The sequence below is a fragment of the Falco peregrinus genome, chromosome 4, assembly GCF_023634155.1.
Source record: "Falco peregrinus isolate bFalPer1 chromosome 4, bFalPer1.pri, whole genome shotgun sequence".
In the NCBI taxonomy this organism is placed as follows: domain Eukaryota; kingdom Metazoa; phylum Chordata; class Aves; order Falconiformes; family Falconidae; genus Falco; species Falco peregrinus.
Window position 1 is genome coordinate 51,850,801 of NC_073724.1, and position 23,326 is coordinate 51,874,126.

Consider the following 23,326-nt stretch of genomic DNA (forward strand, 5'->3'; position numbering starts at 1 on the left):
AAAGTCTTGTTCCATAAATCCCTAGAGATTAAACGTGGAAGACTTTCTCCATATTATCTCTCTATATTGATAGAAGTGAGAGTCAGGACTGAAAACAAATGACTATATATATTGTGGAACATTTTCTGCTATTTATTGTGCCCTGCCAAGACTTCTATCTGATTTTCAGTCCATTTAAATGCTACACTTAGTGAACTGTTGTGATCCTCTTGGTATTTTGTTGGCAAGAACAAGACACACAAAATGAAAAACTTTGTTTTCTACAGTTCTCTGAACTGCAAATATCTAAATCATTCATTTTCATTCTCCCACATAAGCATCAATGTAACCAGTACAACAGCAGTTTTATACCTGCAAGCACATATTCTAACTATAGTTGAAGTCTTTCAGTGCTTTCGTTAATGACATGCAAATTACTGACGCTAAACCTCTTAGAAGTTACTTAAATCTCAAATATTTGACTTGATCTACTCTTCCCCAAACTTCAACTGTGTGGACAGCTTCAGCAAAACCGTAATCAGAACAACTTAAAATAATTAGAACAACAGGCCTTAAAACATCAGGGCACAGTATGATTCAGAGGAACTGTATAAGACAACCAAAAGGCTGATGTCAGGCCGCTCCACTCTAAGTTTGTAACAGCTGGCATTACAGCTACAGTGTAGAGTAATGCAGAACCCCTGGAAAACACTTCAGCTCACAGGCAATTGGAAGACAAATCAATATTTCTCATAAAAAGCTAGTAGGACTTTCCTATGTTGTGTCAGGGACTGCAGTGTAAACCAGAATCCAGAAAAGCAAAAGATGCAGCTCCTTCCACAAAGCTTCTTAGGGAAACAGCATACATCTCACCCATTATTTATTAGATACTTGACAGCACTTAAGACTATGCTTTCAGTATTAAAAAAAAACAAAGGAAGCAACTTCTGCTCTGTGGCAGAGGTGACATAATTCTATAATCCTGCTGTCAGCCTAAACAGCTACATTTGCCACTTCCTCAGGTAGTACTTGCATAAATTAGGTTTTCAGTTCAGAAACACACTATGACAAAAAACATTTTTACCTAGCGAACTTGCAAGCTGATCAAGGCTTCCAATATCTTGCAGCAAATCAGCCACACCTCTCTTCTTTAGAGATTATTTCTAAATCGGTAGCATCTAGGCAATTTAGTGCTCCACTTTCTCTCTTAAGACATCTACACATAAAACTCATCCCCAGTTACAAACAACTACTTTTGCTCTTCTGCCTAGTTATCCACATTACCAAATTACCATAGTATCAGTCTGCATCAAGATCCATAAAGGGATAGCAGAGATGAGGCAAATCTACATTACTTGCATAAAATTTCTATGCAATATATGGTTATAGCACACCAATGTGTCTCAAAGCCAGAAGTTTCAGTCACTTTCATGAATACTAATTTTTCTCTCAAAACTTAAAAGCAGGATAAGTAGCTGAATTGGGAGGAAAAAACCTAATTTAATTTTCTAGGTAGAAAAGCAACATTAAGACGTACAGCCATAGCTAAATGCATCTGAAATTCTACTGATATCATCTAATTAAAAGGAGGCAAGCAAATACAAGGAATAAAGAACAGGGATGCAAGCAGCAGGAGATAACAACTAAATTTAACTACAACTATTTTCAGTGCCTACACTGAAAACGGTATACAAACAGTATAGAAAAACAACTTTAAAATATTTTTAAACAGTTAAGCATGTGATTAAGCCAAACCTCGGTATTAACAACTATCTACCTACCCCTTCTGCCTTAGACACTGCTCTCTATAGCAGCACCGAGAACAGAAAGTGGTGTGAAATACACAGTAAGTGATCCAAAATACACCTGCATGGGATAGACAGTGCATGTCCTAAACTTGTAAGTTGGTTTTACACTCATTTTGACATGTCAGTCTTACAAAACTGCATTTTTTAAGCAAGTACGCCCTGCTGCTAAATCAAGCAATTGTTGAATGAATGTAAATTACTTCTATAGCCCAGGAACTTCATACCAAATTTACATCTAAAGTGTAATCAGGACTGGAGCTAAAACTCGAATTATGGACTTAGTTGAGCTTAAACTGTTCAAAAGTAGAAACTAAGTCTAATCAGATGCTGGTATTCAACCAGTCTCTGCAGCCACAGAAACACAAGAGAGCTGCAAGAGGATCTAACAGAAAAGGCAAATCCATTTAGGGCAAAAGCTCCAGTAAACTACATAAACACTCGTTTCTCCATGATAGGCAGCTCCATTTCCAGTTTCTCCCTTCTACCTCTTGAGGCCACAAAACCAGTCCTGTAAGTATTTCAGTAACAGCGCATCTCTGTTGGTAGCCCAAGGCAACCAGGCAGATCCATTATGTGGTGGCCCAGCTAGATACGGAGACCTCCCTCGGACGATTTCCTCACCTCCTCTCCATTGTTTCTGTAGGGTAGACTGACAGGCAAAGGTACCAAGTACCATTTTGTACCTTAACATAGCATGTTTAGGAGGTAACTACCGTTGTGTCTTCTACTCGGTCAATCTCTGAGACTCGAACTAATGCCTCAGCAGCACACCTGAGAGGCTGAGCTGGAAACAGGATAGTATTTGCCATTCACACAATGCCAACATTCTCTGTGCTACCATCATGGGTCATTGAGCTACAAATGAAGCCGTTCTCCGGAAAGCAGATCCAAAGTAAAAACAAGAGAACAAGGATTTCCAAGAGAATGACATAACTCAGGACTGCACATAATCTGTTACATGTAGGATTTTGTTCCTGTTCTGAGCTCAGCTTACAATCTTTGCATTGGAATCATTTGTGTTGACTACACACAGTCTGACTTAGCTTTTGATTTTCTTCCTCGCATATCTCTGGCTTAGCACTTTTAAACAGATCATGACACATCACTGCATTATTGAAATAACCTTCTGATTTGTAAAATCCCTTCAAAATTTCTCTTTCATTGCTCTTCTGTTTAGTTCCTCTCAATAAAAACACATCAGTCTAAGAGCAAAGAACCATAAAGTAAATTCAACAGCACCCTGACAGTCAATCCACAACAGCCCAAGATGCTGCATTAGCTTCTCTCACTGTTGTTCACTGCAGACAGCAGAGATTCTAACTACACCTAAGAAGGATCAGACTGTCATAACTTCTTGATGGAGTAAAATGGTGGATACAGAACAGGTTTTGCAATGAAGAGAAACTTGTGTCTGCTGATTCTTGGAAGTTTTGGCACAAACACCAATAACGTTTTAGGTAGAGTTAGTTTTCATGCTTTTATCTTTTACTTCAGTCAGTTTTGTGGTTTAATGACATTTTTGTTTTAATGGCAGCTAAATTAAAAAAAAAGTCATTCCTTGCAGTTTGACTGTTAGTATTTTTATAAATTAATTAACTTTTGGTTATAAAAATGCCCTCTTTTCCAACAGTTTGAGTTTGCCTCAGTCATAAAAAAGTGTATGAAACAACAGGGGGAAAAAACCACCACTCCACAAGTTAAACCAGAGTTCCTAGAAAAGCTAATGAATTCCTACTTCTTGGTCTATTGCCAGTACAAAGAACATAGCTTTGAAGTCAGATCACTATTAATTCACAGCGTCTGGGATGAATGTGCTCTTTCGAACTACTAAAGTGAGCATTTTCTTACCAATGAAACCCAGCTGAGAAAATTCTAGAATCATCCAATCTTCAGAAGCGAGCTGAAGTGCAAAATTTTTTATTGTGCTGAAATAATTCTGCTTGACAACGATGTCATCTTCAAGCTAGAGGAAGGCAGCAGTGATATCAACATGAATAATAAAAAAAGCACCACCTTTTACAATAGGAAAAAGTACAACTAGGAAATACTGATTTGTAGTATCTTGCCATAGCCATGTATTTCTAACGCAAGCGCTGCTATAAAATCCAGACACTATAGCCAAGAATAACTATTGTAGGGGTCACAGTCTGTCTATTTGAGGAGAATTAACACAGAATCTTTCTGTAATAAGAATCTACAAATGTATCTCAGTTTATTACTTCATTGCTTTTCTAGCTTCTCTCTTCAGAGAGTAATCATCCATGAAATACTGTTAGACTAAATGACATCATCAGTAGAACAAGCAGAATATCTGTATTATTTGTATGCAAATGTGACTGTCTTCACTGACACACCTAACAGCATTAAAAGAGCTTCTTGTCTCAGAGGAGAAATTTAGAGACATGTTGTCTACAGAGGTGGAATTAATTTCACCTGGCTTTAGCTGTCCAATGGAAGAACAGGTGCATAGTCCAAACCAATCACCTAGTCCGGGCAGCAGAACCACCAAGACGGGGTGCTACAATCCCTTTAATTCATACCAAGTGCAGGCCACTGTTCTAAGGATCCTGCTTCTCCTGTCCTTCCTCCCAGTGCATTCATGGACTCCCCCTTGTGCTGACACCAATATTTGTGCGGCTGCCTAGTTTCAAAAGGACTATCTCATGTCACTGGCTGTGCAGCTTCCAGGAGAATGGAGTCTCCAACAGATGTCAGAGAGCTGTCATAGTTTTGTTAAAACCCGAGTGGGGCTTTATACCCAAAGGACACAGTCCAAAAATCTAAATAAGGATCCTAAGCTCAGTTACTCACTAAATCTGCAATACCTGTAGGTAAGGCTTCTACTTCAAAGCAGCAAGACACAACAGGAATAATTCTGAGCTAAATTAAAGAATTGTTTAACTCGGTTCTTAAAAACCTCTTTAAAAAAGAAAAGAGAACAAGGCTAGCAACACATTGAAAACATATCTATACACACAGTCGTATTAAAATGACACTGCACCTGCCTTCAAAAGAAAGTAAAAATGGATTTTAGTTCAATATTCAATCAAAACTATGCTGATGGTTTTTGCCTAGGTGACTCATTTGGGGGACAAGGAAAAAACAGTAGTTAAGCTGTCTGCATTCCTTCACGTTTTTCACTAAGCATCTTAAGATAAAATAAGTCACGTAGGACAAATTATTTTCTACTTCAGAGGCAGTGTCCTCCACAAATCACTTCCTCATATACTACAACCTCCATACTTAATGCTGCTCTTTAACTATGGAATCAAGTTATCTCTGTTCTGTGCAGGTCCTTCTGATGTGTACAACAGCCTAATTTCTAGAGACTCATTTGAAAACTTTCCTCAAAACAAAGAAGAGATATTTACCTGAATGTAATAAACCCCCTTTTTCTGGGCATACATCATAAGAAAACAATAATCCAAGTTCTGTTTTGTTCTCCATCTGAAATTAAATTAAAAGCTTAAGGATTATGAAAAAAAGTTATTTCAATGCAGCCTGGGAATGCAAAGTGAATCACACTACGAAGAATGATGCATATTAGTGAAATGTTAGGACAGCTGCTTTTGGCATTGCTCCCTCAAGATATCCTCTGTCTGAAAAAAAGGAACAAAGCCTTCACCTTATGCTTTAATACAGACATAAAACTGGTTTAACTTGAATCTGATTTTGTGAAAACTACCTGACATTCACTAAAAACACGTGCATTTTAAATGGTAATTCAGTAGGCATTACTGGGTTTTACACTGTATTTTAGGAAGAAAAAACAGTAAACAAAGAAAAAAAAGAGTATCAAGTCTCAGTTCTCCCAAAATTTAACATTAAATGAATTCAACCAAGCATAGCATTAGGCTCTGATAATGCACAGAACAGCACACAGATAGGAATGAGATGGATTCACAGAGCACTTTTAGCGTCTCCATACTTTCAAGAACTACAGTAAGAAAACATTTCAAAAATTCACATCCCACTTGCCATTTCATAAACAGAGTGTGGGTGTGGGAGAAGATGGGAAAAGATCTGAGGAAATAAACTAACCTCACTCTCTCTTTTGAGTCTCCAAAAGTCTCTTTCAAGTTTGTTAAGTCAGGATAGTAAGTTGCAGGAGGGGCTATTACTTCCACCAAGCCAGAATTGATCTCTGTAGAAAACCTGTCAATAGAAAAAGTCACACGAGACTCTGTAGACCTTCTGCTTCCTTTGTGTCCGTACTGTTACTGTGTCTGGTTACAACAATGACTTATTCAAACAAGGCATGTAAAATAAAAGTAGTATAAAAAAAAGTATTGTTCTCCTTAGCATCTTTTTCAAAGCAGATAGAATTCTGATTGTTGGGCAAGAGGCTAACTAGAGTCTAAACACTTATTTTGGCTTTTTTTCAGAACCTAGTGATTTTTTTCTATAGTACTCCCATTTATTGTTTTACAATTTAACTGACTGAATCACTGCCCCTTAATCTGTCATCTATTACTTTTTTGTTTGAAAGTCCAAACTCTCAAGAAACAAAAATGCACAATCTCGTATTTCCAGAACACTTTTTTTAACTTATCACAACCTGATTTAGGGGAAAAAGAAAAAGCAAACCACCAATAAGTTAAGAAATCCCCCCTTAAAATTACAACTTACTCTTTTTCCAGGCTTGCAACAACAGTGTTAACATAATCAAGATCAGTCTGGAAAAAACAAGCACAAAAAACAAACAGAATACTTAACAGTTTGGATCTACATTTTAAAAGAACCCAGTAAAATAAACACTGGAGGTAGCTGTACTTAAAAATCAATTTCAGTGTATAAGACATTTGAGTAATATAGGAACATACCACAAATGTAACTATGTCTTAGGTCTAATGGGAGAAGAAACAAATTTTTTTTGTAAACAGAGGGGAATAATATCTGTCTCATATCTGCACTTTAACAGACAGCTCTAATCTAACTGTTGGATTTTCTTGCAACCTCTCATGCTCTTAATGACAAAATGATTACTGAGCATTCATGTAGGAAGAACTTAATGTTATATTATAGTAATAATATAGATTAAAATACTAGCAAGGAAAGCTTCTGGAAAACAGTGTACTGAACACACACTCTTCTTTCAAAAATACATCTCCTAAACTCTGCATTTAAAACATGGATGCCCCAAACACAGGCAGCAATGAACATGCTGTTTTCCTGACTAGTACTGCTTTTTTTGCATCAGAGACTAAACTTGAAGCACTATCAATCCTATCAATCACCTGGTTCTTAAAGATGCACAGATTCTAAAAATTACTTGTTGGTTAAAATACAAATCGTGACATTCTAGAAAAGTCTGTATCGTCTAACTTGTCAGAACTGGCAAATTATTCAACCTATTTACCTGGTTGTACACATACATTCCAGGAAAAGAGTTTCCGAACTCATAAATGTGACTGAAAACCCTAGTCTTTGTTATACTCACTAATCTAATAATTTGACACACTATTTATCAATTTTCAAAAGAAAATTTACAGTCCATAAATCAACCCAGATTCTGGTGGCTCATGAGTGTTCTGGAGGAACAGCTGCCTTTGAAATGCTGGAAAGAAAGGAACAGTTCATACTTTTCCTGATGCATTTGTAATGCAGGTTATCATTAAAGTATTATACACACAGAGAATAAATCCCTCCCAAGCATTTCTACAGAACCACTAATCTTGTTTGATAAAAGTGCTTACCCTTTGATCTTAAAACCCACCATTCATATTTTTAAAGATTTATTTGTATAAGATCCAGCATAATGCCATGATGCACACTTTTTCAAAAAGGACAACAGTGGGTTTCTTCCAAAAGCAGGTTCTGAATACTACAAGAACATGTCAGTAGAAATCATCTGTCACAAACGTTTCACACATGTTTTCTTCATAAGTGCTATGCCTAGTGCTGGACAGAAGTTCTAATAAGCAGATAAGGCATTCACAATTTAAAACTCATGCTACAGTGTGTTCCACACAAGGGAGACTCACAAGTCCATATGGACCTTGATATATCACTAAGTCACAGTCCATGCAGACAAGGATTGTTCACACACATTCCTGCAACAGAGTTTAAGACATAACTTTTTCTGCTGTGTATAACAGTTGCAAATCAGTGACCTAGTGACTACCTAAAAATAATTCTAATATATCCATCTTCAAATGAAACATTTTTTCATTTCTTAAACCTTTTAAATATTAAAAATACAGAAATTGGTTTTTAGTCAGCATATGAAAGACAAACGTTTGAATTTCCAGTTGCCATGCCAAACTTCAGTTACCTAGTCTAGCATTAATAACTCAAATACTTGTTAAAGTCCATACTGTAACTGCATAGAAAACTGCAAGATTTTTATGTATAGATATATATACACACACACAGCAAAAACACAGCTAGTTTCTATAAACTGTTCCAGAGATTTTAAAAAATACCAAACTTCATCCCAACTGGAAGCACATATCTGGCCACAAGCCTATGCCTCAGTGCAAGCCTCGTTAGAGTTAACATAGTTTTGACCTGTTTTGCAGATACACCATAAAGCTTTCCTAGCGCTTTTAAAACTTTACTTATACATAACTTACCACAATCAGAAAAAAAAAAAAGAAAATCTGGAATAAGAGGCTTTTTCCCTTCTTCCCCTTATTTGTGTCCATCACGCAAAGGGTCAGCAGCTTCCCTGTCAGAGCTGCAATCCCGATAGCTTTGTGTTTAAAGAGAGGTAGCCTGTAGCCTTTCAGCCTCGTATTGCAATCTGTGCTGCTGTCAGACAAAGTGAAGGAGGTCTGGTCTAGCTGCGCTGAACACGAGACACAGCAAATACCATAGCTGGTTTAGTAGGTAACCTTCCTTCTGAATCAACAATCACTGCATCAGCATAGTGCAAAAGGAGATACCACTTTTAGAACAAAAAATACCCACTGAGATCAAAGGAGTTCATGCCATTGTTTGCATGATCAAATGTCTTAAAAACTTGATATCCTGCCATTATTTCTAAATAAGCAGTTGTACTTTTATCTACCACCAGCATCTGAGATTCAGAACCAGGATTTCAACACCAAACTCTTTGCTGCAGGATAGCAGGTTGACTGTCATCTTTCCATATCAGAACTTCCAGAGGCAACCAACTCCTCTCATTACCGAGCCTAACACTAAGCAGGATCTTCGCCAAATCCCTTCAGCTGTGGACATGTCCCAGGAGGGTGGCTCTTGTAAGTTATTTCAAAAAACCTCATGAAATAAATATGAGACTGTGCAATAAATTTGATCAAGCTGTGACTATACCCAAGGAAAAAGTAAAGCATGCAGAAGACTTTGTAGGGTAGCAATGGAAGGAAATCTGGACTAGCCAGGAAATTGCTCTAACCTAAGGATCTTCCAAGCAGTATTAATAACTGTTAATAAAAATTTTAAAAAAAAGTGATGGAAAAAAATATCTTTTATTGACCAAAATCTAGTTTCCATTTTTGAGGAAGAAAATTATTACTGCCTTGACAAAGTAAGACCTAACAACCACTTTATCAACCTGCAGAACATGAGATTACTGAAAAAAATTATGAACTCTATATAACATGAAGAAGCAATGTCCTTATCTTCTCCAAGAACCTTAAACAGGACAAGACAAATCCAGATGAATCGAAAGGAAGTCACCCATGAAAAACAAAGTGTAACTATTGTTTAGGCTTCCAGTAAAGATCATCCAGTAGATACTACATGGACTTTGGAGCAGCTATGATGAACTTAAATTCTGTTTCATGGTATCAGTGCTGCTTGCAACTATTGAAAGGAAATGTCACTGGTGATCCCAACTAAAGCAGCACAACCTGTAAGACTACAGCTATGAAAGTTTTTTTCTACCATATCAGAAAGCAATAACAAAACCAGAATTTTTCCTTCATAAAACTCTTAAGGTTGAAGATTAAATAATCCCTAGGATTTCTGGACCCGAGACAAAGCAGCAAAAAATGAACATTTTAAGAACTAGCCCTTTAAAGCAATTAAATGCGATATTGTGATAGGCCACAACCAAAGAGTTAACAGCACCAGTCACAGAGATGCATCTTATCAATGAATCACATGAAGCCTTACAAACAAGTTTGTCCTGTTAGGTGGATCTCTGGGAACTAATGAAATGCATAAGTAGGGGTGGTTATTTCAATATCAGCAGTTCAAACCTTTCCACCTGTTCCTTCCTCCTAAACACATGAAGTGACTGATCTCTTAAGAAAGCACGAACATCCTCCTTTTTTCATTCATACCATATCAGACCAAAGACTGATCCAGGTCAGCATCTTGCTTCCAGCAGTGGCAGCCATGAAAAGACACACAACAAAGAATAAGGACAGGACAACCATACATAATACTCCCTCCTGCTACCATCCTCACTCCAGCTACCTTCAATTCAGATTACTTCCTGAGACAGATGTGATATTGTGTACTTAATATTCCTCAGCAGACTCCTCTTCAAGGTAACTCACCAGTATCCCCCTGAGCCCATCCAGACTTTCAGCAAGAAGATCTTAGCTTGAGATCTATGGAGTTTCATAAGCCTGTGAACATGGCAACATTTAAGGTTTAACTCCTTGCATCAGCAATTTTGATGAGATGCACATACAGAGTGCTTTGATTAATCCTTCTCAAAGAAAACTCAGAGTCCATTGTGGAAGAAAATAAAGTTTCAGACTGTCAGCAAAGTAAGTTTTTAAATTTCTTCAAGTTTTGTAAGATGGTGCACTTCAATTCTCTAAAGTACCTTCTCTAGTTTAGGTGAGGCTGCATTTCATATTTGCAATTATTCTAAGTTTGTCTGAACAAACATTGTTATTCATAATACACACACAAAGAACCTGAGCAGCAATGAACTTCCCAATCTTTTTTATTGATTTTTATGAGTGAGCATGTGTATAGTAAAGTAGTAGAATATATTAGCTAGCAGACAAAATGAAGCCAAAAAGTTCTGATTAACAGCTAGCCAACTATCACACAAAACCAACTTTTCTAGTTTTAAGAATCAACCCTTTCATACTGTTAAATCCTACCTACTTCATAGCTCTGAGAATGACAGAGAGTGGGTGGACTGTTTCTCAAAATGTAAGGAAAACCTTGGCATTTTAGACCAAAGGTCTGTTTGCTGCCTTAGCCAGTAGGACAGACATAGAAAAAAAAAAAAAAAAAGAAAAAAAAAAAAAGATGCAATCACAGAGTATCTCAAGTTGGAAGGGATCCATAAGCACCATAAGTCCAACTCCCTCCTCCTCGCTGGATGACCTAAAATTAAACCATATGACTAAGAGTATCATCCAGATGCTCCTTGAACTCTGACAGGCTTGGTGCTGTCACCACTTCCTTGGGGACCCTGTTCCAGTGACTGATTGCTCTCTCAGTGAAGAACCTTTTCCTCATGTCCAGTCTGAATTGTCCCTGATGCAGCTTCATTCCATTTCTTTGTGTTCTGTCACTGGTCACCAGAGAGAGATCAGCATCTCCCCCTGCATTGCCTCCCTTAAGGAAGTCATAGTCTGTGATGAGGTCGCTCCTCAGTCTTCTCTCCAAGTTTAACTAACAAAGTGACCTCATCCACTCCTCGTAAGTCCTGCCCTCAAGGCCTTTCACCATCTGATCACCTTTCTCTAGACACACTAATACTCTGATGTCCTTCTTACACTGAGGTACCCAAAACTGCACCCAGTACTCAAGGTAGGGTCACACCAATGCAGTGGAGAGTACAATAAACAGGGTACATAGAGAATGAATCTTCCTTGCCTTCATGTACCTCCCAGTTCTTGGTAATCAACAGTTCATAATTCCTAGCCCTGACTGGTATCCATACCATTACATTCAATAGCTCCTCCTGGATCTGGTCTTTGTGAATTTGCATGATTCATTTCAGAACTCATTGACTCACTTGTATTTTACAACATCCAGTAGCAACAATGTCCACAATTTAGCTACATAAAAAAATACTGTCTTTGCTTCAGATTTTGCCTCTGAATTTCATTTAGCGGCACCTAGATTGCACCTGTATCGCCACCTCAAACTGAGAATCAGTTATAATCCATATATATAAAATCTAAACAAGCACAACACTGGGTTCAATCGAGGTTGGAGCCAGACAGAGCAAGTGCACAAACACTCTGCATTAGACCATGCAAGACGTGGTCTTGTACTCTAACAGTACCAACAAGACATGGTACTGCTAAAAGAAACAAAAATAGCCTTGAACTTCAGACATCTAATTTCCATTAGATTCCTATCCCCGCTTTTATTTCCTGTCTCACCCCTCCTGCAACAACTTACCTAGTGATACTGGATACATGACAAAAAAAGTTGTCCTCAGTTTGCCACTAAGCACTACTCTTACTCCAAATCCCATGACTTGTCCACTCAATATGTTCATGAACGCTGGACTTTGACAATATAAATTGCTACAGAATGGCAGCTGCCATGAAAAATGAAACTGTATGAGTCAACACTGACATCTGGCTAGTGAAAAACTTCACTTTCACATTAGGTTCTCCAAATGCAGTGAAACAAAATCCCACCAAAACCCACAAAAAAAGCAAGTAAAACATGATGGAATGCCATGATACAGTGCACGAACAAAGTAATTGTAGTATTTTCTTGTTCTGGAGGTTTGACTTGCAACCTTAGCTTTTTTTAAAGCTATAATTTTTAAGAAGCATCTTGAAATGCTCTGCAAAATGTACAAGTTTTCATCAGCTTTGAGTAGGGGGGTGGCACTAGATGATCTTCTAAAGTTCCCTTCCAATCTCAGTGATTCTTCGAATCTCAGATACTGCTTTAACAGACCAAACCTCTCTTTGAATTAAATTTCTATTTCAGTTGTTAAGAAGAGTCAGTTTTAAGAAGAGAAGTGCAAACAGAAGCAGAGATGGCACTAAAATCCAAAGATTTTTTTTTTCACAAGTCAGTAGGAAAGGAAATTAAAATGCAGAATACTGAAATACTACAGATACAGAGAAGGAGGGCAAATTTAGATATTAACTGTACAGTACATTCTAAACAATGTGGTTTACCTAGGCTGTTAGATTATCCAGATCTTAATTCTTAAATGGAATTAGTTAAAACTTGCTTCTAGTAGATTTAAGAACATCTTCGAAAAAAAGAAAATACTCCCTGGGAAACAACCATGCTAATCTGCAAAGCATGGTCATTTCATTACTTACTGATTTCTACAATTTTATTTGATTTTTCATCATCCCTGTAGAATAGGGGTGGAATAATTTTACAGTGTGTTTTAAATAAAAACAAACAATGAAAAACTGAACTGCCTCCAGAAAAGGCAAAGTAAACGTATATTTGCCTTGAAATGGTGAAAGTACATATGAATATAATTACCTATGTACAAGGCATTAAACTTCATACAGGAAAAAGCAGCCACCAAAGTGGCAATTTGACCTATTTTAGGGTATTTATGCAGTAAAGAAAAAGGCCTAAGGAATAAAAGTGCAGCAGTGGTTTCCAGTGGTTGCAGTAGTGTACGGATATAAACAAAGCCTGTGGAAAAAGGTAATTAATATATGTAAGAGTTCCAACAAATGCAGCTGAAAAAAAATTATTTTCAGGAACACAGTATCTGCTTTCAGGTCTGAGGCAGCAAGTTCAAGTTAAATACAGGCAACAAGATGCAAAGGAAAAAACAGGAAAGCAGAATGCTGTCATAACATAGTCATCTAATGTCACATAAGCAAACTGTAGCCTCTGTGCCCTGCACGAGCTAATGACTTCATCCCTCCTTTACTGAAAGTCCACACGCTACCACACAGGTAAGAAATACCCTTCTCCCTCCAGTCATTCCTGTGATTAACCCAATTCAGTTCAGGACAGGGTTTCACAACGGAAAGCCTTCTCCAGCAATAACAGGAATACAAGTATATTCTTGTACCATTCCATTCTCATTTCTTCTTACCCTTGAGCCCTGCATGTCAGCTCCTTGATCGTGAGGGCATACAACCACAGGGATTGTGCTGTGAACCATGCCACCACATCAAAGAACAAGTTCAGATTTTAAGAAGGCCAGCCAGAACAAAACAAACAAACAAATGAAATAATCAAGGGACAATTTAAAACAGAACATTCAGATGCAAGTTATGTTAGTGTCATACAGCCTTCTATTAATTTTACGCATATTGCAGATGAAGCCTGGTTTGCAGAGTCTGAAAGAAAGCAGCGTATGTGGCCTGGCAACCTAGGGAAACTTCTTGTCCTTGGCTGAGCTTGTAAATCATTCAAAAGGTCTACATCGTTTGTTTTCCAGAGGATAGGTAGTTACTGTAAACAGTCAAAAGCACCCTTCTATGATATGTGTTCTTTATTTGGAGGACAAAAGGGATTTGTCCTCATTACCTTTAGGCCAAGGCAGACCACAGTAGCAAAATCAAGTGCTGTACAAAACTCAGTGTCAATTCAATCACCTCCAGGTATGAAGTCACCTGCTAAAATGCTTCTAAAATAAGATTATTGCTGTCACTTTCCATCTCACAAATACACTAGACATTACCAAAGAGATCAGACAGAACTCTGTCTGTTAACAGTGACATTCCCTTACCAGAAGCATCAGATAGTTACTGTGGCCCAGGTGTATCTCAGAAGGTATCTTACAGATAGAGAAGCATTTCAGTCATTCAAGTCTAGGGCTTGAGAAAAGAGTACAATTCTGAACTTTATTTTGTTGCTGAGATACTAAATTTGTCTCAGGTACATAGAAGCCTTCAAATCCTGCCAACAAACTTTTCTTAAATCTAAGAAAGATTTTTACCCCTGGTTTAATCCCATGTAAAAACTTTGCTAGTCACTGCCATGTAGAGAAGAGCATAAAATCCTATGATGGTGCCTGGTATCAGCAATCCATACCCTTTGGGGACTGAAGCTGAGGAGCCAAAGAAGAGGGGATTGCAACAGCAGCTTATATATCTCAAATTCTCACTGACAGGCCCAACTGCCCTTCCAGATGTAAGAGTTGGCAGTATATCTAGAAGCTGTATTCATCCTGACCAGTTTTCAGTGAGATGACCAAAACAAAGGCTACCAGCTGTGTAGGCCTTTAAAATTACCTGATGAAGGTAACCTATCATTTGGCACAACAGCTAGCTTTGATTTTTTGAAAGTGTATATATAACTACATACAAATATATGCATGTATATGCTAAGATCTAATGGTCTTTCTCCAACTCAGGATGTGCAGTCAGATCTCTGGAGGACTAGAAATACACTCTCCAGGGCAGCTCCAGGACGAGGCAGCTCTCAAGTTTTCAACAATTAGCAGAAAGCATGGAACATCTCTGTAGCTGGGATGATACTAATACATCTAAGTTGAGAGCAAGAGAGACAAAATACTCCTTTGTTTTCTATCAAAAGATCTGCTGATCGACGGGGTCTATAATTCAGGCTGAGAGCATGAAGAGGTGAAAATACAGGCTTGTTTATTTTACTGGAGAAGTCTTCCGTATTGCACTCCAATAATAATACATCCAAAACAGGTTCAGCAAGGTTTGACACAGTATGTTCATTTGGTGCTAATTTGCTGATGTTTTGTTCATACCAGTGCAAAGGACAGTACCTCGCTGGGTGCTTGTGTCACTAACCCAACCAGTACAGAAACTTTTCCAAAGAAATTATAAAGAAAAAATTATTCTCTACAGAAGGAGCACAGAGAAAACACTACTGAAGGTCAGCATCTTTTAATTTAGCAGCCACTGTTTACATAAAAAGATGACACGGTGACAGTAAAAGATAATCAAAACATGCAAGTTTTTCTAGCCTAAGTGAATTGTATACACATGAAACAACAGCATAAGATTTGAAAAAGCAATATGCAAGGAAGTGTAACATATGGCAGTGCTCCAAGAACAAATGGCTGGTCAATTATTGCCAGTGTGTAATCAACAGTGTATAGAATTAGCGTAGTGTCTCCTGATCCTTACAGAAATTATTTGTCTTTCTGAAATTTTTGGTCAAATCAAGGGCTTATCATCTTTCAGATATACACTGATCACTGTTCGTAAAAAAGACTATGCTAAGTGCAGTCACTGCTTAATGAAGTGGACTGACAATAATTTGTGATATATTTAGAACAAGTCCAAGATGCATTTTCTCATGGTAAATGAGATCTCCCTGCCGCAAAAAAAAATACTGCTTAGATACCAGAAAGGTATTTTAATTTCTCATATTCAGTAGAGTGTGTGTGTATACATCTATATATAGTTTTGTTTTCCACTATGATTACGTAAAGTACTTCAAAACCATGTTTCCCGTACTAATTGCAAACCCTATTAAATAAAAATACTAGACAACAATTTTGATCTGGAGTTCACAGTTTCTTAAACCTAGAGCCTACAGTTTATTCCAAAATCAAGTTCTCATACAGAGCACGTTCATGAGATTTGAATCACTTGTTTCAACTCATCTGGTAAGCCTATAAACTAGCTACATAGTGAAGGGGAATAAAAAGTTAAGTATAGAGGTATATGAATCATGCCTATTTATTAGTCATCCTAATTAATACCTGCAAATTATTCTGCAATAAAGTTATTTTAACAAATTGGAGAACACAGACATATGTCAGTTACTGGGACAATTGCACAGTTTACTGTCAAGCAATTCTAGTAATTATTTAAATTGGTGATTAGAGATCACATCAGCTGAGATATTTTAGAATTCCTTGAACTTCCAGTATGGAAATTTACCATGTATAATTACATTACTGAGAAATAGCCATACAGTAAATGAATATGCAGATCTCTTCATTTAGCAACCATAATGCATCTATATTTAATAACTCATCTGTTTACACTGTTCATGCTGTTTGCAGAAGGCCATTAGCCTTAATTTTCAACTTGTTTTCTAGTAAAAAAAGTCAAATCTGTAAGAAAGGAGTGAGATTGAACTTCAAAAAAAATGGCAGTATTAAAATAGCTTTTTAGGGTGGTTAGCACAAAGAGATTACAGCCTATGACCATGGTTCCCAGCAATGCTTCTTAAACACCGTCAATTTGATTTCTCAAATAAAGTCAACAAGAAAATAAGAAAATCCTTTTAAAGTAAGATTTTTCACATAAGTCTCCCATAAAAATGTTTTGGTAAAGTCTTGTGCTTTTTCTTGTTGGTACTAGTTATAGACAAAGCACAGATAGTAGTTTTAAGCTTATTAGCAGAATTACCCAAGTCACATTATGACCATTTCTTGCTGTACTTAAACTGAACAGATGTCGAGCAGAGGCACACCTCTTTTCAGAAACTTTTGCCATCATTTTTAATACAAGCCTAGTTGGTCAAAGTTCTAACGTATTTTTAAATAGGCCTTCAGTAATGCACACATATTAATGATAGCAATAATCTAACATATCTTAGGCTAGGAAACCCCACAGACAAAGCCATTTTAAAAACTAAAGCCCTTCCTTTTGTTTAAGAAGAAACAGAAGTCCACCAGGGGAGTAGACCTTTCTTTAAATAACCAGAGAAAATGCTTTGTTTTTCATCTTGCAGAAGGAAGCTGAAATATACAGCATAACTCAGAAAAAAACATAGCATAGTTCAGGAAGAAGTATTTACCATACTATATTAATCATTGAAAGAGTTCCCTGTAGCAATTACAAAACAAACTATAAGATATTGAACCTAAGAAAATATAAAACATGGTCAAAGAAATAGTAAAGCTAGAAATGAAGACATAAAATTTGATGGAGTAAATGAAAAAAAAATTCAAATCTAAAGAATGGTTATAACAAGACAAGAATTTAAACTTAGGTACTTCAAATTTTCCCAGACATTCATGGCTTGCAGTGCCTATAGCAGGTATGTGAGTAAGCACATAGCGCTGCTCTCAAAGAGATAAATACAAAGGTAAGATACAGAGGGTAACAATATCCCACTCCAGAGCAAACCACACAATTCTCCTTGGGCACAGAAGCAATAGCTCCCATGTTAAAATGTTCAGATCCTTCACAGTTACTTATGTAGAATCATGCCCAAGATGAAAGATAATTTCACACCACTCAAAGGAAAAAGTTATTTAGCTAGGGAAAACTTGGGTATAGCACATGGCAGAAACTTGTGCAGCTGGGACACTTTCTTCCTGTTCTAAGTTTTGGAGAAGACAGAGAATCCAATGACAACATAAGAGTCTTCATAGCTCAGACTTCCTTAAGCAAAACAAAACAAAACTCCATTTTTAAACCTTGAAAGAAGGTGGCAATAAAATTACTCCAACTAACACAGTGAAGAAAAACCCAGTGTTCCAGTCCTCTTGATATTCTCAACCAACAGGTGTTTTAAGAGCATTTTCTGCAGAAAAGCAGTATCTATCCAGACCGATAGCTTTTGACTGACTGTCAAAAAACCCCACAAAACAAAGCAACCTACATTAGAAAACCATAAGAATCAGTTCTCAGGTACAGGTTAAAAGTTTCCCAACTTTTCAAGGAAAGCTTTAAAATGTGCTGATAATAGAACTAGAAGTATTAAAATGCTATCTATTTTTCCACTGATTCATCCATGAATGGACACTAGCTCACAGGATTAGAACTGTTTTCAGTTTTAAATAGAGGATTTAAATTTTCATCTGTGGGATTCGTAAAACACTGTTTCAGTAAAGCACTCTATGATTAGATGGATGAAGGTCAAATATAAATAATTTTACCACTCTTCAATTCAGACTTTTGAGAAAAACATACAGACTAAATAAGTATATGCAATTCCCAGCAGCCAACATAATAGTTTCTGAAAGTACTCCATCATTTTCCTAAATTTGATTTCCACTAAATCAAAGCCAAACTGACCAAACAGTCCAACTGAACGCTGTTTTAATTAACCCATGAAAAAGGTCTGGACTTACAATATCCACAATGTCCAGAAATTAAATCAGTAACAGTCTGTGTCTAACATCTCAAACTGCAGCACTCATTTGATGAAGCACTAAGCAGTAGCACAAAGAAAATGGAAAGAATCCTCCCTACAACATTAGTCCCTTAGCCATTATTTTGACATTGAAGGAATACAGTAATTGGCACATTTCTGTCACTATGTATAAGCATCAGAAGATTTGCAAAATAACCAGTCTACTGAATCTGTGTCCACTGTTCCCTTGATAAACAGAAAAGGCTGGGCTCTTGAGGATTGTTTCTGTCAGAAACACAAGACTGATACTGTGTCGTTTTCATGAAAGAAGACAATCACCTGTCTACACCTTGAAGAAAAAGTAGATCCTCATCAGTTCCTGAAAGGAGTGGTATTTGTAAATAAAGGCAGGTTAGAAACTGTATAAAAATATTTAAGTGATTACCTCTCCTATAAAGACAACCATAACACAATCCAGTTTTTCTTCAGGAGACAGCTTATCAATAAGGGAGTGGAGAGTTTCTGTAAGGTAAGACTTGACTTTTCTTTTCACTGTAGGAATTCCCATTACAATGGAAACTGAAATCAAACAAACCAGAAATGTACTTTCAGTGATTTCATACACACGATAGAAAACAATAATCTTACCTCACAATGAAGCATTGCTTAAGAAAGGCAAAGAGTTGAATGACAGAGAAAACAGTACTTAAGAATAGTTTAAAAATATACCACCCATCATCGGGAGCATGATCAACGTGATCACCACCAACACTGAGCAAACACAGCAAACAAAGAAACAAAAAATTAATCCTAGACCTTCCAGATTATTGCATAGGCATGGTGAGTTGACCCTGGCTGGATGCCAGGTGCCCACCAAAGCTGCTCTATCGCTCCCCGCCTCAGCTGGGCAGGGGGGAGAAAATAGAATGAAAAGCTTGTGGGTCAGGGTAAGGGCAGGGAGATCACTCACCAATTACCATCACAGGCAAAACAGACTTGACATGGGAAAAAATTAATTTACTGCCAATCAAATCAGAGTAGGATAATGAGAAATAAACCCAAACCTTAAAAGCACCTTTCCCCACACCTCCCTTCTTCCCGGGATCAGCTTCACTCCGGGTTTCTCTCCCTCCTCCCCCCGCGGGCCGGCGGACGGTGCTGGGGCTGGGGGGTCCCTCCGGCAGTCCCTGCCGCTCCTGCCCCCCGGGGGAGGCTCCCCACACTCTGCCCTGCTCCAGCCCGGGGTCCCTCCCCCGGGAGCGGCTCCTCCGCGACCTTCCCCCGCGGGGGCCCTTCCCCCGGGCTGCAGCTCTTCACGCACCGCCCCGGCCGGGCCCCCCCGCGGTGCCGCCCTTCAGGCCCAGCCGGCTCCAGCCCGGGCCCCCCGCGGGGTCACAGGCCCCGAACCCGCCCCGGCCCGGGCTCCCCCCCGCGGGGCCACAGGCCCTGCCAGGAGCCGCTCCGGCCGGGCTGCCCGCGGGTCGCAGCCTCCCTCGGGCACCCCCTGCCCCGGCCTGGGGTCCCCCGCGGGCGGCGGGGGGGGATCTGCTCCCCCGTTCGCCGCCATGGGCCGGGGGCACGGCCTGCCCCAGCGGGGGCTTCGCCAGGGGCTGCCGGGGCATCTCTGCTGGGCGCTTGGAGCCCCCCCTGCCCCTCCTGCCCGGCCGGGGGGCTGCAGGGTGCTTCGCTCACACCTCCTCGCCCCTCTCTCCGGCTGGGGTTGGCTTTCCCACTTTTTAAACACGCTGTCCCAGAGGCGCTGCCACCATCACTGCTGGGCTCGGCCTTGGCCGGCGGCGGGTCCATCTCGGGGCCGGCTGGCATCGGCTCCATCGGACACGGGGGAAGCTTCTGGCAGCTTCTCACAGAAGCCACCCCTGTAGCCCCCCCACTACCCAAACCTTGTCATGCAAACCCAATACAATGGGTAATAATCAATAACCATGGTATTAACCAGATAAGGTGCTCCCACACTTTTAAGTTAGCGATTAAACTCCCTAACTTAGTTTTATTTTCAAACTGGTATAACTATTCTTCACAGCTCAAGTATTTAACTTCTCAGAAGTCATCTTTAAAAAATTACATTGCTGAAAAACTCTAGTTCTTTCCTTGCACCCAGTTTGGGACCTTCTAGAAAAAACAAGTCCAGATCATCAGCATTGCCGAGAAATTCCTCACTGAAACCTCTTATCCTCATTAAAAGCATCTTAAATACAAAGCAATCTGGCCACAGCAACAACGTTAACACCACCCTCTTGTGTTCCTTAACTTTCCCATAGCCTTTGTTCTGCACCCCATCCCGTACCCAGAGCTGGTTACCTACTAGGCACACAGCAGGCAGCAGCAGGAACACAGTTAAAGGATAAAGCAGACTTCATGAAGTCAGCACCGGCGTTCTGAGCCATTTATGTGAAATAATTTACCATACCACAAATATATAAAACCAAACAACTATTAAAAAAGTTGTTTATCCTTCCTTGCAGAGCCTGCTTTGCCTAGCAACTACAAATTAACAAGCTCTGAAATTTTAAAAAGCACTCAAAAAGCACAGTGACCAGGAAAGGGGAAGACAGGAAAATAATTTTAACTCAGAATTTCCTCTCTCTTTTTAATTAAATAAACCTAATTCCAATTTCTGTTTTGTAATTTCAAACTTCTGTCATATTCTCAGTGGGATATAATACAGGCTTCACTTAAAACAATAAGGGGATATGAGCCTTTTCCTTCCTGATTAACAACATTGAAATAAATGGTGTCTACAGTCATAAAAATAACCCTATGGCTTGAGCCCACACATTTGTCACACTGGCAAGCCTTCTGTTAAAAGAAGGAGCAACCAAACTCACTGAAATAATGAAAAAAATACAGGCCAGGAGTAACTAATGCCTCTTTCAAAAGTAAGCAGGACAAAAGAAAAAAAAGAAAAGTCTAGTGGACAGTCACACAAGCCATTCAAGTCAGATGGCACACAGAGAAACAAGGATTCATTGGTGGGGCCTTCAAGCTTAAAGACATATACACACACACATGCTTTGAGGTGTATCAGCTTGGTTAGGCTTTATGGTGTTTATTTTCTAGAGATCCAGGAGTGGGACTCCATGGAGCTATCCTATTGACCAAAGCTCAGAATTTGTGAGGATTAGGTGGGAAAAAAAAAAGGGGGGGTAGTGGGTGGTGCAGGCAGGGTGGGAGGAGAATCAACACTATCGTAGCACAACACTGATATCTTTTTTTCCCCTCCAATGAATCTCCACATTTTATTGATGCAACAATACCTGATAATCCTAGTTCTTCCAAATCTAAGATAGAAATTGAAATATATTGTTCAAAAAACCAGAAACATCAACTCTAAAATAATTATATCCATGCATGGTTGCCTCACAGATCTGAAAAGCCAAAGGGACATGTCCATTAGCAGTTCAGAATCTGTAAAGCTTGAGCTTTGTTCCCTTCTACTTAATTACAAAAAAATTAATCTGAAGTAAGTGCTTCTTAGTATGTACCTTAATATGGCATGGAGTGTGATTGAGATTATACAGAAAAGAGCAAAGCTGAAGCCAAACTCCTTTATATTGGATTTAGTGCTAATTCTAAGAGATACCAATACCACACAAGTTAAATGAGGTGTCCTTGACCTGCCAAGTAATACAGTAAATTACATTACTACAACTAGGAAGTCCTCCAGAGAGAAAACACAGAGTATCAGCATACCTCCTGTCCTTCCAAGGCCAATCTGCACAGAAGGTTGAAGGCTTCCTTCATTTTTCAACAAGTGAGGCAAATGGTAATAGATATTTGGCACTTGAAGAGATTTTCTACTTGTTAGCTCTTTTAACAATTTCAGCGTCTCATCTGCAAAGATACATGAAATCAGTAATGCAGAAAACAAAAAATATTAAGTTTTATGCAGTGGTAAATAGTACAAAATTCCAAGCATGGTCACAACTGAAAAACAGAAGAAATGATGCATTTTACTGAGGCATTATATCTTATGTACAAAGGAAGTCTTTCCTTATTTTAATTTTTTAAATAAATGGTGGCCACGATTATCTTGCACCAAGTAACCTTGCTACAGATATAGTTAATAATTACCTGATCACACAGACTTAGTGTGTAAACACAGAAGTACAGAATGCCTCATTTATTTAGGGGTTTGGGGTTTTGTTTTAGTTTTTTTCCAATGAATCAAAACGGGAGGCTTATTTACCTAGATTATTTTTTACTTACGTTTACCATTACCATGTAGTGATGCTACTGCAAATAACTTTTCAAAGCTACAAATACATATTGGAATACACTGAACATACAGATACAAAACAAAAATAGCACTAAATATACAATTGAGATTTTGAGTATTTCTGCAATAAAATAAATGCTAACATGAATTTAATTTAGTACATTAAAGTACTTAAAATAATTCTTGCACTTTCCAAAGTAACTGCCTCTCAGGATGTCCAGGTGGTTCTCAAAGCTGCAAATAACAGTTTTAAAATTCCCCTACTGTGCGTGTTAATTTTCTTACATCAAGTGTGAAAACAACTCTTATTTCAAGTGACAGATATGACAGCATATGGATCTTTGATAACTTATGGGGTTTATATCAAGTTAAGTAAAAAACTGTACTTAAAGTTTCTGAGAAAAATGAATTGTTAAGAAGTGAGAAAAGAAATGCCATAAATGTCGTTCCTTTCAAA

General features: G+C 38.4%; 1 protein-coding gene across 5 annotated transcripts in view; it reads right to left on the minus strand.

Moving 5' to 3' along the window:
- MGAT4A (alpha-1,3-mannosyl-glycoprotein 4-beta-N-acetylglucosaminyltransferase A) overlaps positions 1-23,326 on the minus strand; it is an 85,349-nt gene that overhangs the window by 28,925 nt on the left and 33,098 nt on the right. For all 5 annotated transcript variants that reach the window (XM_055801095.1, XM_055801096.1, XM_027786014.2 and 2 more), the window contains 6 exons: positions 22,344-22,484; positions 19,078-19,211; positions 6,417-6,463; positions 5,829-5,942; positions 5,159-5,234; positions 3,636-3,750 (listed from right to left, as the gene is read on the minus strand). In XM_055801095.1, coding sequence (XP_055657070.1) covers positions 3,636-3,750; positions 5,159-5,234; positions 5,829-5,942; positions 6,417-6,463; positions 19,078-19,211; positions 22,344-22,484 — 627 coding nt within the window. The remainder of the gene's footprint in view (positions 1-3,635; positions 3,751-5,158; positions 5,235-5,828; positions 5,943-6,416; positions 6,464-19,077; positions 19,212-22,343; positions 22,485-23,326) is intronic.